Source organism: Giraffa tippelskirchi, chromosome 10 (assembly GCF_054371585.1).
Source record: "Giraffa tippelskirchi isolate mGirTip1 chromosome 10, T2T-mGirTip1v1.2.pri, whole genome shotgun sequence".
Lineage (NCBI taxonomy): Eukaryota > Metazoa > Chordata > Mammalia > Artiodactyla > Giraffidae > Giraffa > Giraffa tippelskirchi.
The window spans coordinates 58,265,289-58,278,475 of record NC_137284.1 but is presented as its reverse complement, the minus strand read 5'-3'; the positions used below and the strand labels follow the sequence as shown (position 1 = coordinate 58,278,475).

General features: G+C 35.8%; 1 protein-coding gene and 1 long non-coding RNA gene across 7 annotated transcripts in view; both read right to left on the bottom strand.

Moving 5' to 3' along the window:
• The window catches only part of VPS50 (VPS50 subunit of EARP/GARPII complex), a 131,487-nt gene that overhangs the window by 82,729 nt on the left and 35,571 nt on the right, over positions 1-13,187 (bottom strand). For all 6 annotated transcript variants that reach the window (XM_081531444.1, XM_081531439.1, XM_081531441.1 and 3 more), the window contains one exon: positions 1,175-1,217. In XM_081531444.1, the coding sequence (XP_081387570.1) occupies positions 1,175-1,217 (43 nt within the window). The remainder of the gene's footprint in view (positions 1-1,174; positions 1,218-13,187) is intronic.
• Positions 5,214-9,134, bottom strand: LOC145522643 (uncharacterized). The gene is made up of 2 exons (XR_014066076.1): positions 6,499-9,134; positions 5,214-6,348 (listed from the first exon to the last, which is right to left on the bottom strand). It is a non-coding gene; the product is annotated as an uncharacterized LOC145522643 (long non-coding RNA).

The window sequence follows — 13,187 nt, the reverse complement described above, 5'->3', positions numbered from 1 at the left end:
TTTATTGAGATGTCATTAATCTGTGAATTTTTAAAAAAATTTTTGCCAAGTGTTTCAAGGGACACAAAATAATTATAATAGTCTCTAAAGGAATTATAGTTTTTATTTTTACTTAGCTTTATGTTTCATCAAGCATCAGCTAAAGTCGTATAATTATATGAACTGAGTTTGTAGGACTACTGAAAAATAAAACAACCCTTCTTAATCACTGAAAAGTAATTCTCAACAAAACTACATGACTTTAAAGTATATACCTCAAGATATTGCCTTCTTATATCTAAGTGTATCCACTTTGTTTATGGGTTTCTATCTCAATGATTTCATTTTAATTATAAGAAAGAAGAAAACTGTGTTTTCAAAAGAAAGTCTTCATTAAAATATTCAGGTGACCAAAAAAAAGAAAAAAGAAATAAATAAAAGAAAAAACTCAGGTGATTATTTACTTAAGGGATTTTCAAAATAATTCTATTTATGCTTACCAAATAAATTATCGTTCTTACTATGGAAATAATTGCATTTATGATCAAAAACTACTTTCACAAAGGTCATTTGAAAGTCTAGCCTCAATCTTTCTAAGAGCTCTCATCAGGAAAACAATAAAATAAAATCTCAGAAGAAACTAAAGAATTCTTATTAAATGTATTTAAATGAACCCTCTACAAAGATTGCTGAGGAAGACTTTATGTTCACAATGACATAGCTTTTCATTTCCAGCTTCTACACATTTGAGGAATTGTATGAGATGTTATTATGAGGTTTAGGAATTTAGGAGGGTTATCATCAATCAATAATCATTCTTAAACTCAGTAAGTGAAAAAGGAGAAACAGTTGATAATAAAAAAATAATTAATACATGGTAAATATTCTGCCTATAGTTTATGTGAGAACACACCTATAACCAAGAGTTTAGGAATCTTTGTAGATATGGTAATATTTTCAAATATTCTTTTCAGACCCTACAATTCCAAAAGAATCAATGAGAGAACGAGTAAATTAACATTAACTTGATTAAGTCTGTTAACTTAACGTTAACAGACATTCCAAATGAAAAACACAAAGGGTAGTGATCTAGAAACACTGGTAATAATATGGAAGTCAAAATGTAAGATACATTTACGCTATTCAAAAACCTTTGAAAAGAAAGTCGTTTAACTTAAGATATAATCCTTCTTACCTCAATTTGTTCTAAAGTATCTTGCAACTTTGAATTCAGTTCACTATTAAATAAAACAGAATTAGGTGTGTCAGTCTTTAAAAGAGACAAACTAGATGAATAAACACTTAAATTGACAAATCAATAGTATGAGCAGTTAAGTTGTGCTGATTCTACAGACAGGATGATAAGGCAAGAAAAATAAACAAAAGGAAAAATTTTACAAAGGAAGAAATGAGTCATCACTAGCAGCAACAGTATTATGTGGACAGAAAATCCTGGAGACTTTATAGATAAAACTAAGAATCTAAGAATTAAATACTGATAGCAAGTTTTAAAGAGAATATGTGTAATGCAGATGAAAAATAAAACAAAGATAAAACTAGTCTCTATATATCAGAAACAAGGAATTAGACAATGAAATTTTTAAAGATATGTTTCAAAAAACCAAATACCTGGGAATAAATCAAATAAAAAATATACAATACAAAACAGCGCCATGATAAAGAAGACAACTACAGACGCATATACCATGTAAACAGACTAAAATCTTTAATATAACTGATACCAATTCTCACAAAAATGATATCCTAAAATAACTGATATTTTATTACTATTAAGCCAGTAGGCTTTTCAGTGGAGAAACTGACAAGCTGCTTCTAAAACTGATGTGGAAACTCAAAGGGCTAAGACTAGTCAAGAAAACCCTGAAGAAACAACGCTGTAAGACACACTAAAATAGGCTGACTTACTGTAAAGTTACAGCAATAAGGCAGTGTGGTACTTATTATAAGAACACATTAACAGATCAACAGAACAGAATAAAAACAAAGGGTAAAAGCCTTAAATACTTGACAAAGAAGATATTCAATTGGCCAATAAACATATAAATACGCACTCTTTCAGGCATTCAGGAAATACAAATTAAAACTACAAAAAGACTATAACAAATGACTAGAATGGCTAAAAATATTTAAAAAAAATTAAAAACGTCAACAAATGTTGGCAAGAATGTGGAACAATAAAACACTCAACTCAATGCTAGAGAAGGGAAAAGTGATACCACCTCTCTGGAACCATTAATACCTCCTGAAACTCAACATACACTTACTCCAGGTGTATCTATCAGAAGTGCATACACAATCCTCACAACATTATTCGTAACAGGCAAAAACTTGAAGCAGCTCAACTGTCTATGAAAAATTAAAGGGATACATTTATTTATATGATAAAATACTATAGCAATGAAAATGTGTCACCTGAATCTCAAAACCATAATACAAAAGATGTCAGTTAAAAAGTACATACTGCATGATTCCATTTACATAAAGTTCAAAACAGGCAAAAAGAACACTAGTGACAGAAACCAGAACAATGGTTACCTTGGTAATATAATGACTGGAATGAGGCATGAAGGAAGTTTCTAGGGTCCTAGAAATGTTCTAGTTCTGTTTTTATTTCTGGGAAGTAATTACACAACTATGTTCCCTTTGTAAAAATGTACTGAGTTGTACATTTAGGATATGTGATTGATTCTGATTTTTTCCCCTTTAATCCTCCAGCGTTAGTGTTAGTTGCTCAGTCGTGCTCAACTCTTTGCAATCCTATGGGCTGTAGCCTACCAGGCTCCTCCATCCATGGGATTTTCCAGGTAAGAATACTGAAGTGGGTTGCCACTTCCTTCTCCAAGGGATCTTCCGATCCCAGGGACTGAACGATGTCTCCTGCATTGCAGGCCGACTCTACCGTCTGAGCCATCAGGGAAGCCCTAATTCTCAAGAGGTCAGTTTAAAAACAACTGATATTATTTGAATTATAATACCTCATCACTAAAAAATATCTGCTGCTGCTGCTGCTAAGTAGCTTCAGTCATGTCCGACTCTGTGCGACCCCATAGACAGCAGCCCACCAGCCTCCGCCATCCCTGGGATTCTCCATGCAAGAACACTGGAGTGGGTTGCCATTTCCTTCTCCAATGCATGAAAGTGAAAAGTGAAAGTGAAGTCACTCAGTTGTGTCTGACTCTTCGCGACCCCATGGACTGCAGCCCACCAGGCTTCTCCGTCCATGGGATTTTCCAGGCAAGAGTACTGGAGTGGGATGCCACTGCCTTCTCCGAAAAAGTATCTGCTCTTATCTAAAAAAGTAAATACAATTTTAGAGAAAACGTTTTGACAAAAGGGGTTAAGGTAAAAGTAAATAAAATAGTAAGAACAAGAGAAAGATGTAGTTTCACAGCAAAATTATACAAGGGTTTTTTTGTTTTTTTCTTACAACTGTCATCTGATTATCAATGTGATTCTCAAAGTCCTAACAGCCAAAACAAATAGGGAAGGCCACAGTACACAATTCAGTGTCCAGAATATCAAAACAAACCAGTAATTTAAGAGAAAGAGCAAAAACAAAGAGACAAAACGCACTTCTGCTGGCATTAAATTCAGAGAGAAAATTTTGCCAGTCTTGATAAAGAGAACAGCAATATTTTATCTCCTAAGGCACAACACCCTCGGCAACAGCCTTATAGAATACACAATATGGATTCATGGCCTCCTTTAGAGAGCCTTTTAATGCAAACCGAGAAGATGACAACAAAGTGGTTTGATAGAGAGAAAGATATAGACATATACAAATGCAAAGCAATATGTCAGGAAAGTGAAACTAATAATAATACAAGTACCCAGTTTTGAAGGTCTCAAATATAAACACTCAAACCCAAGGAAGAATTAGACCATTTTCAACAAATACTATGTACCATAAGCATGCTTTTAATTAAGGCTGAGAATGGAAGATTACATTCTCAAGTAAAAACTGAAATGAACAAGCCTTTATCATTTGACAATCAACAGTGTAGGCATCTGGAGAAGCGAACGGCTACCCACTCCAGTATTCTTGCCTGGAGAACCCCATGGACAGAGGAGCCTGGCGGGCTACCGTCCACGGGGTCACAAAGAGTCGGACACAACTGAGCAACTCAACAAAAAAGACAACAGTCCTGTGCACCTGACCATTTCCTGCTATCATCTGGCAGCCTCATATGTATGTTACCTGCCTGGTCCCTAAAGACAGCTGAGTTTTCAGTTTCTAAGTGAAGCAGAAATAAAAATCATTTTAATCTACTGCTTTAACACCTTTGGTCATTCCCCATGAAACCAAAGATAAAGCCCTAAACTAGCATGGCACATAAGACTCTTCATAATTGACAAAAAATTAACTTCCCATTCACTTTTCAGTGCCTCTACAGTTGACCCTTGAACAACAGGGATTTGAATTGCACTGGTCAACTTATAAGCGGATTTTTTCAATAGTAAATCCTACGGTACTTCCTGATCGTCAACTGGTTGAATCCATAGATGCGGAATCACCTATTCAGAGGTCCAAGTAGGTAAGTTACATGTGGATTTTCGACTAAGCCAAGGGTAAGCATCACTAACCCCTAGGTTGTTCAAGGGTCAACTATATTTTAGTCAGATGGACTAGGTGCAATTCCCCAAACAAACCCCAGGCTTTTCCATTCTCTGTTCTTGCATATAATGTTCACAATAGCTAGAAAGTACATTCTCCTTTTCTCACTCCCAAATGTCTTTTTTTCTGGGAAGTCTCTCTCTCCTAACTAATTGTTCCTTAAGTTAAACAACATTCTGTTTACAGCACCCTGAATTAGAGAAAAGAAGTATCTGTGACTATTTATCAGAGCAGACTGTGGCTTATTCCCCAAGGATTCCCCAGGACTAACTAAATTCATTGCCTGACTCAGAGCAGGAAACAAACATCTGCTGAGTCAAATTTGCAATTCAAACAAAAAACGGCAAACTTTAACCATCATTCCTTTAGCCCCCATATTCTACTTCAATTAAAAAAAAAGAAAGGAGAACATTTTAGAAGAATAAGAATTAGACAGGACTCTGGGTCTACAGAGGTCTTACTTAGTAAAGGAAAAAAAATAAGAGTGTGAGAGAGAAGCAGAGAAGTTGGTTCTACTCCCCTATCACACAGCGCTCAGAAGTTCACTAAGGCTGAAGACAGACATGGAGAGGCAAGAACACCCAGAGTAATAAGTATCAGAATTCATAAACATATTCTTTCAGGGAATATTGAGTTTGGAGAAAAAAGGAATATATCTAAACTAATTCATAGGTGACAGTAACAATTTCTTCAGCTTCTCAACTGAAAAAAAATGGGCTTTAGAGTTTATTCACAATATTATCATAAATCTAGGTGCTTTTATTCCTTCTATTATTTATGGTTAAAATGATTTTGCAGCCAATATATTAAGAGTTAATGCAAGCATGGTAATGTATATAGCATGCAGAAATTTTTAAATATAAAATCTATAAATCAACCATTTTGGTTTTATTAAAAACGCTTTCAAGAGGGAAGGGATATATGTATAGGCATGGCTGATTCTTGTTGCTCTATGGCAGAAACCAACACAACATCGTAAAGCAATTAACCTCCAGTTAAAAATAAATTTTAAAAAATGCTTTCAAAATCTACAACTGTAGTTTGATAACAGTTGGCTACTAATTAAAGATATACATATGAAAAATATGATTAAGGAGCGGACATATTAAATGTGGTCTTTAAAGAAATCCTCAGCCATCATTTAGAAACATGAATTTCAGTTATTTGGGTCAGTTAATCAGAGTATGTAAAAAGGGCCTAGTCATGAACATTTGGATAAATAAAAGCTACATTATAGTCAAAAAAATTACTAGTTGTAAGATGAAAGACTAAAAGCTATTAAAAGCTATTTGCAAGTGAGTGGAATGACTCAAACAATTTGGAGGGCATTTTTATAATCACTACATAAAATATTAAAAATAACATTCATAAATAACTAACTTTCCTTTTAAACAGCTGATCTGGGACACACACTCACAAAATGTGTCCTAGAAAACTGCAATTTGACTATACTGAAAGACAAGATGGTATGGAGGTAATAATCCTCTTAATGATCTTTCCCTGGTTTGTTATTAAGCCAGGTGATTTAAGACAAGTCTCTTAATAACTGGGCACCAGTTGCTATACAAAAGTGGGCTGGATCTAAAGGGCTGCTTCAAGCTCTAAAGTTTCTAGATTTTATTATATGCTGAACACCAGCTAACCAATTAGCCATCTTTGTATATGATTCAGTGTTGGGAGCCGTTCTGGAACTACTGCCGGATGACAAAGTCACGGCACCACTCAAGAAGAAACTGCAAAGCGGTTTCTTTCCAGGATCGGAACCTTCCCTCCTTCCTGTTTCTATGCTTCTGTTGTGGCTAGCTGTGTTTCTTTCTTTCTGTTGGGAACCGTTCTGGATCTATTGCCGGATGACAAAGTCACGGCACCACTCAACAAGAAACTGCAAAGCAGTTTCTCTCCAGGATCGGAACCTTCCCTCCTTCCTGTTTCTATGCTTTTGTTGTGGCTAACTCTGTTTCATTCTTTGATGGCTGGAGTTGTAGGGGCTTCCATGATGAGGTCATGAGAGTCCAGGAAAAAGAAAAATGATCCCTTGCTCCAGAGAAACATTTCAAAAATGATTAAACCTACTGAGGCCCCTGACTGGTGGGTCCCTAACATTCAGCCAGGGAACAAGGCCATGATCATTTGGAAAACAAGCCCTAAGCCTATTGTGACCTGGCCTCATGAGAAGATTGTTATTGATGACTGGAAAACTTGGGTCATGTATCAGGAAAAATTACAGAAACTAAGCCAATTGCCTTTTCCCCTCAGAATCTAAGCATAAACAGAAAAGAAATACATGAATTGTATTGTAAATAGTTTCTAGGAAAACTGCAAAAGACTTGCCCCTGCCAGAAATAGTCTTGTGGTATGTGAGTAGATGGTAAACCACCGCTGACAATGGCTGTACTATGAGAAACTTTTGCCCTTAGATACTGCTATAGTACTTATTCACTGAAGCAAGACGCTGTATTCGCTGTAGTAGCAGGCTGTATAGAATAAGTAGATGGAATAATATGATTCATAGACTATGTTTTAGTAGAATAAAAATAGGTTTCGGGGTAAACATGTAACCATAATGTGACAAAGGACTAGGAAAAAACTTTTAACACATCTTAGAATCAGGGGATGTTGATCTGAACGGAAAAATACTATTAACAGTCATTACGTAGAAGAACATGTGCTATATAAGTAGAAACTAAAAGCAATAAAGATTTTGTCCTTGGACCAATGGTCCTTGGGACATCAAAAACTCTGTCTCCTTTCTTTTCCTTTCACCGACGCCGTTCATCCCTTGGGGACCTCTGGACCAGCTGGAGTGGGACTCCGGCAGTTCAGTAGAATGTTAAAACCTCTCGAACACACGTAAGGAAAATTTATTCTTCCAAATTTATACTGTGTACCCATGGCCCCCAGAAACTCCAGTCTGTTTAGATCAGAGGTATTATATATTCCAAGGATTTCAATCTACTCACTGCTGCCGAATTTTATCAACAGACCTCAGAGAAAACATGATTTTCAAACACATTGCAGCTAAACAAAAAACCCTGAGGTACCATAAAGTGTCACAGGATCCTTCAAACCACGAAAAAACTGTACAAGAACTCCAAGATCACTTTGGATCTACCGAGATCTCTGTCCACACTCTGTTCAGAAATCCCAGACATAACTCACAACACAACCATTCACCAGACAGAAAGTTCAGAGTTCATTATTAAGGACACTAAAAATGTTCAAAACATTTCCAAACTTTATGAATTATAATTCCAGAGCAGAGGCCACGCTCAGGAGTCAAATCTAGCCAAGAGGCTATGTTTCTAAATAAAGTTCTATTGAAACAAAGCCACATGCATTTGTTTACATATTGTCCACTGCCACTCTTGGTCTTCAAGGGCAGAGCTGAATAACTGCAACCAAGAACTTATGGTCTGCAAAATTTAAAATATTTTATTATCTGCCCTTTAAAGACAAAGGCCCTCTGGCAGCCCTGTGCTACAGTTCAGCAGAAGACCTTTTAGTTGGTCAACTGATCAAAGTTAAAACAGGAATATTTATGTGCACTGAATATTTTAGGGCTTCACTGGTGGCTCAGATAGTAAAGAATCTGCCTGCAGTGTGGGAGGATCCAGGTTCAATCCTTGGGTCGGGAAGATCCCCTGGAGAAGGGAATGGCTACCCACTCCAGTATTCTTGCCTGGAGAATCCCACAGACAGAGGAGCCTGGTGGGCTACCATACACGGGGTCACAAAGAGTCAGACACAACAGAAGTGACTTGGCATGGGCACGTAATATTTTAATAAAAATTTTCTAAGTGTACTTCACTCATCCATTTCTGACTTAGAGCTAAGGAATTTTCATTTGACTGGAGTTTTAACTTCTTAGTCTCATATGAACCAAATCACAAATAAATTGACTGTAATTTCAAGTTTCAGACTCTCAAAATTGAAGCAGGAACCTAAAAACAAACGCAAAACAACCTGAATGCCAAATCAGAGTTATCTTATATCCTCCAGTTTTTTATGAGTTGTCTCACCTACAAAAGATTCAAAAGAAAATTTATTTTTAACAATAAGTTCTATTTTCCCAATGCATCCAACTTACTTTCAAAAAGTTGTTTCATCTCATTAGTTTATTTACTCAAGCAACATAAAGACAGTAACAAACACAACTGGCAGAAATGGGTTTAGAAAAAATACAGTTAACTCTAGCCAGAATATACTTCAGAGATTGGAGCAAAATAATATAAATTGCCCTACTGGCCATGAGCTTCCACTGCACATAACAGCTATTACATTGGTAGATGGCCTACCATAGTTGTGGTTAAGAACAAAAAGATGTGTATCCCAACAGATATAAATTTAAATCTTGCCTTTGCCACTCATTTTACAGAGCATCAATGTCTACATCTATAAGAGAGAGAACAGCACCACCTGAGGAATATTTTGTTAATGCTAAATAGGAAATAATAAGGAATATGATCTTTAAATAAAAGATGTTTAAATATCTTTAAAAGATAAAAAATAAGTACAGTCCTTGATACATATTAAAGGCCAAAATTTTTCAAATATTATATCATCATCACTATCACTATTATCATGATTCAGTTTTTAAAAACTGAAGAATAAAGCTTTAGTGAGAAAGCCTTATTAAAATCTAATTTAGAATTACTGTATTGTCAGTGCTGCCTTAGATAACGGTGCCAAGCTCCTACTCCCACTTCTATAAATGTCAGTATTTCTCATGCCCACAGGGGTATGGGAAGTGAGCCATTCACAGCTTGAGCATCTCTGATGGCTTTTGTTTATGCATTCTGTGCTCTTAACTAGCATATTATCCCATAGCCCTACCTGTTAACTGCCTGTTATTACCAACTCCTACAAAACAAATACATTTCACAAGCTCTTAGTATAACAAGTAAACATAGCATCTCATGCTAAGCATTAAATAATACTTCATTCTAGTCTCATGATCTAAGAGTAAAGAATTTAAGACAGGACTTTTTTAGACTGGTGAAATTTTAGATCAAGTGAAAAAAAAAAAAGAAAAATCTTCAAAATTTCTAAAAGAAAGACACCATTTCTTTGGTAAAATGAGAAGGAGAGTAGTATCTGACTCTGTCCTTCAAAACAGGAGGCTGGAATAGACAGCTAAGCAATGTCTTCCATTTTTTAAGGAAAAAAAATAATTTTTCTTTCAATCATTTGTCGTTCAGTCGCTAAGTTGTGTCTGCCTTTCTGCGACCACGTGAACTGCAGCACATCAGCCTTCCTTTTCCATCACCAACTCCTGGAGTTTGCTCAAGCTCATGTCCATTGAGTCGGTGATGCCATCCAACCATCTCATCCTCTGACGCTCCCTTCTCCTCCTGCATGAATGGGCTAAATTAAGGTCATTTCAAAATCTGAAAATTTACCCCCAAGTATCCTGTATTAAAAAAAATTTCCAAGAGGTAACTAATAACACACAACAAAGAAATGCACAAGAATGGATTATTACAAAGATGATAGAAGCCGAGTAGGACCTACAAAAGTGAAAAATGTTCAACAGAAACAGAAAAACACTATGGATTTGAATTTTCATTTAGAGACAAGGGATTATTTTTCCTTTTTCATACATCCAATCACTCAGTTCTGCAGATAATAATATTTAAATATCCATAATATAGTAAATATGACTTCTATTAAGTTAATTTTTTAGAAGTAACCTATTAGAAAAAACAGATTTAATTATAGTTGTGAAAAGAATATAAATGTTATAAACTTGACCAAGTAAAAATAACAGTTTCACTAACAAAACCTGGAAGATGGAGAAGTGAAAAGAAGTAAAAGGCGTGCCTATCTCTTATTGCTTTTTATTATGGGGAGTAAACCGAGTATCAACAACTATCTACATCGATAAATCAGGAAAAGGATATTATAATGTAATCTTTTAAATTACAATGAAATCTGGTAGGATGAAAATTAAGCTGTAAAAATGGTTTACTCTAGGGAGTAGGAAAGGGAAGGGTGGCTGGGCAGAAAGAAAAACTTTCACCTTTTAAGACCATTTTGTTCAAGTATCATGTTTTATGTAGATTTCACTTTACATTAATTTTAAATGGCACTGCCTGGAGGAGGAAGGCAGAGGAAAACAAGACAAAAGATAAGGAAGGAGGTGGTGTCAGAATAGCATGGTGTCAATAACTCAGCCCAAGCAAATCAAGCAACAGGGACTCCAGACCTATATGTGAGTCTAGCTGAGCAGGTGATCCTGCAGAAACACTCATTGTTCATCACTCCAGGTGAGGCTCCTTCCTGGGTTACCCTTGCCTGAGTGTAAAGAAAGAGAGAGCAGACACTGCTTGCTAAGACTGAATCAAGGGCCACGGGAGAAGAACAGTCCCTAGTACTGCTGTTGTTTGTTGTTTAGTCACTATGTCATGTCTGACTCTACACGACCGCATGGACTATAGCCCGCCAGGCTCCTCCCTCCATGGGATTTTTCAGGCACGATACTGGAGTGGGTTGCCAGCATTTCCTTCTCCAGGGGATCCTTCCGATCCAAGGAATCAAACCCAAGTCTCCTGCTTGGCAGGTGGATTCTTTACCACTGAGCCACCTGGGGAGCCCAAGTACTGCTGTATTTGTACCTAAAGGCCGCGCTCATTATTCAATGATTAAAGGGTCTACAACCTACAATTTTCTTTCAACTGCCGAGATCATCATCTGAGGGGGAAAAAAAAAAGGATATTTTAAGTTTATCAGAAATTAAATACAGCTGTCTGCGTTGAAGTACAGTACTCAAAACTAGTTCAGGTGGTACATGAACTTCTGGGTGCATAACCTAGCATGCTCCAAGATTCATTCAGGTAGTTTCTTTCAAAAGAAATTTTACAAAGCAATAAAGAAGTTTTGACTTTTAATAACTTTTCATGAAACTAATTTAGATAAATTTCAAGTGATAAAGAAATTAAATGCTTCATTCAGGCATACTTCAAGATAAACACACTCTGATTCTTATTCCTGATAAATCCCAACCATATAACTCTGTCATGCTGAAACACAGCACATCAAGCAAGATACCAAATTACTTGGTACTTCATGTATTAAACTACACAGTCATATAACCTGAATTTATTAGGCATACAGTCAGTGCCTTTTTATGCAGAAGCAAAGTTGTGAATTCTTTTTCTACTTTCAGAATCATAAGAGTTCATTCTCACTTGTTCCATGTAATCTACTCCTAAGGCCGCAGAGTCTCTGCCTTCTATCAAATACTTTATTTCCAATAAAGGAGGAATGTGACTAGGAAAGAATCTACTAAGGAAAAATTAAGAAGTGTATGAATAGACCCACTGTACAGATGAATTTGCCTGCAACATAAAAACAAAACCACCAAATATTACCCAATAATTCCGAAACACTCGGAATCATGGAATGGTTCTCTTAAAGGACACTGCTAAGAAGAACATTTCTTGATTCTCTAATCATCAATAGGAATACAAAATAAATTTAAATGTTAAAGAAAATGAGTGTGAATTCAGTTGGAAATTAATTACTATTTTATGATTACCAGAATGTCAAATGACTTTTCACTTTTGAACCACTCAGATCTAAGCAAAAGATTAAATCTTGCCTTTGGCTAAATTCACAACTCCAGGTAAATGGAAAGAACATTTCAAGTGCTGGTGAATTACGTCTGAACCAATGAGAGAGCTCAAGAACAGGTTCAATACTGACTGTATTCATAAGACCAGAGGAAAAAGAGCAAAATGAAGAAAATGCATAGAATAAGAAAGGTACATCTAATTAATAAACACAAAATTAAAAGGAAATTATTAATAGAATAAAATTCCTTTCACTTTTGTGGACTCAATCTCTCGTATATATCAATTAACTCTATAGCTATATCCTAAATAGTATGATCTACAAGAAGTGAACAAGCTTAGGTTCTCCCAACTTGGAGCAAATGAGTCGTGACCTAAGAGGGGAAGATCTGAGAAGGGGACTGGGTTAGGCAGGACAAGGAAACACTGCTGTGTGTGGAAGAGAAGACTCGTTGTTGGAGGGCCTGTCATCACCACCAAGCAATTCATTATCACTAAATTGCCAAGTTAAAAACACAATTCTAACACATTTCCAGGAAACCTAAGGTAAAAATCCCACTACAATGAATTCCTTAGGACGTTTCAATGTATATGTGCATCTATTTTTATCTATTTCCAGAATATGTCAACCTTTTCTTATTACTGCATGCATGACTCATACATGTTAACACAGCACGCCTCTTACATTCTGTACATCTTAAATAAAACAGTGATTAACTTAAATTATCATTACCGATTTTTCAATTTCAAAACTTTTCACCAGGTGAGATAACTATAGTCACCCCTCCTCCACACATCACTATATACCTAAAAATGAAAAAGTGCTTAGATGCTACCTCATGCCAACCTGGAAAAAAACCCAAGTAAGGGTTTCTTTCAAAAACATTTTTTATGCCAACTCTCATCAAGTAAGATACTTACTTTAACAATGCTAAAGTAAACATTGCAATTAATAGAAAAAATAAAGTATCAACATATCATCTCAGTTTCTTGCCACCAAA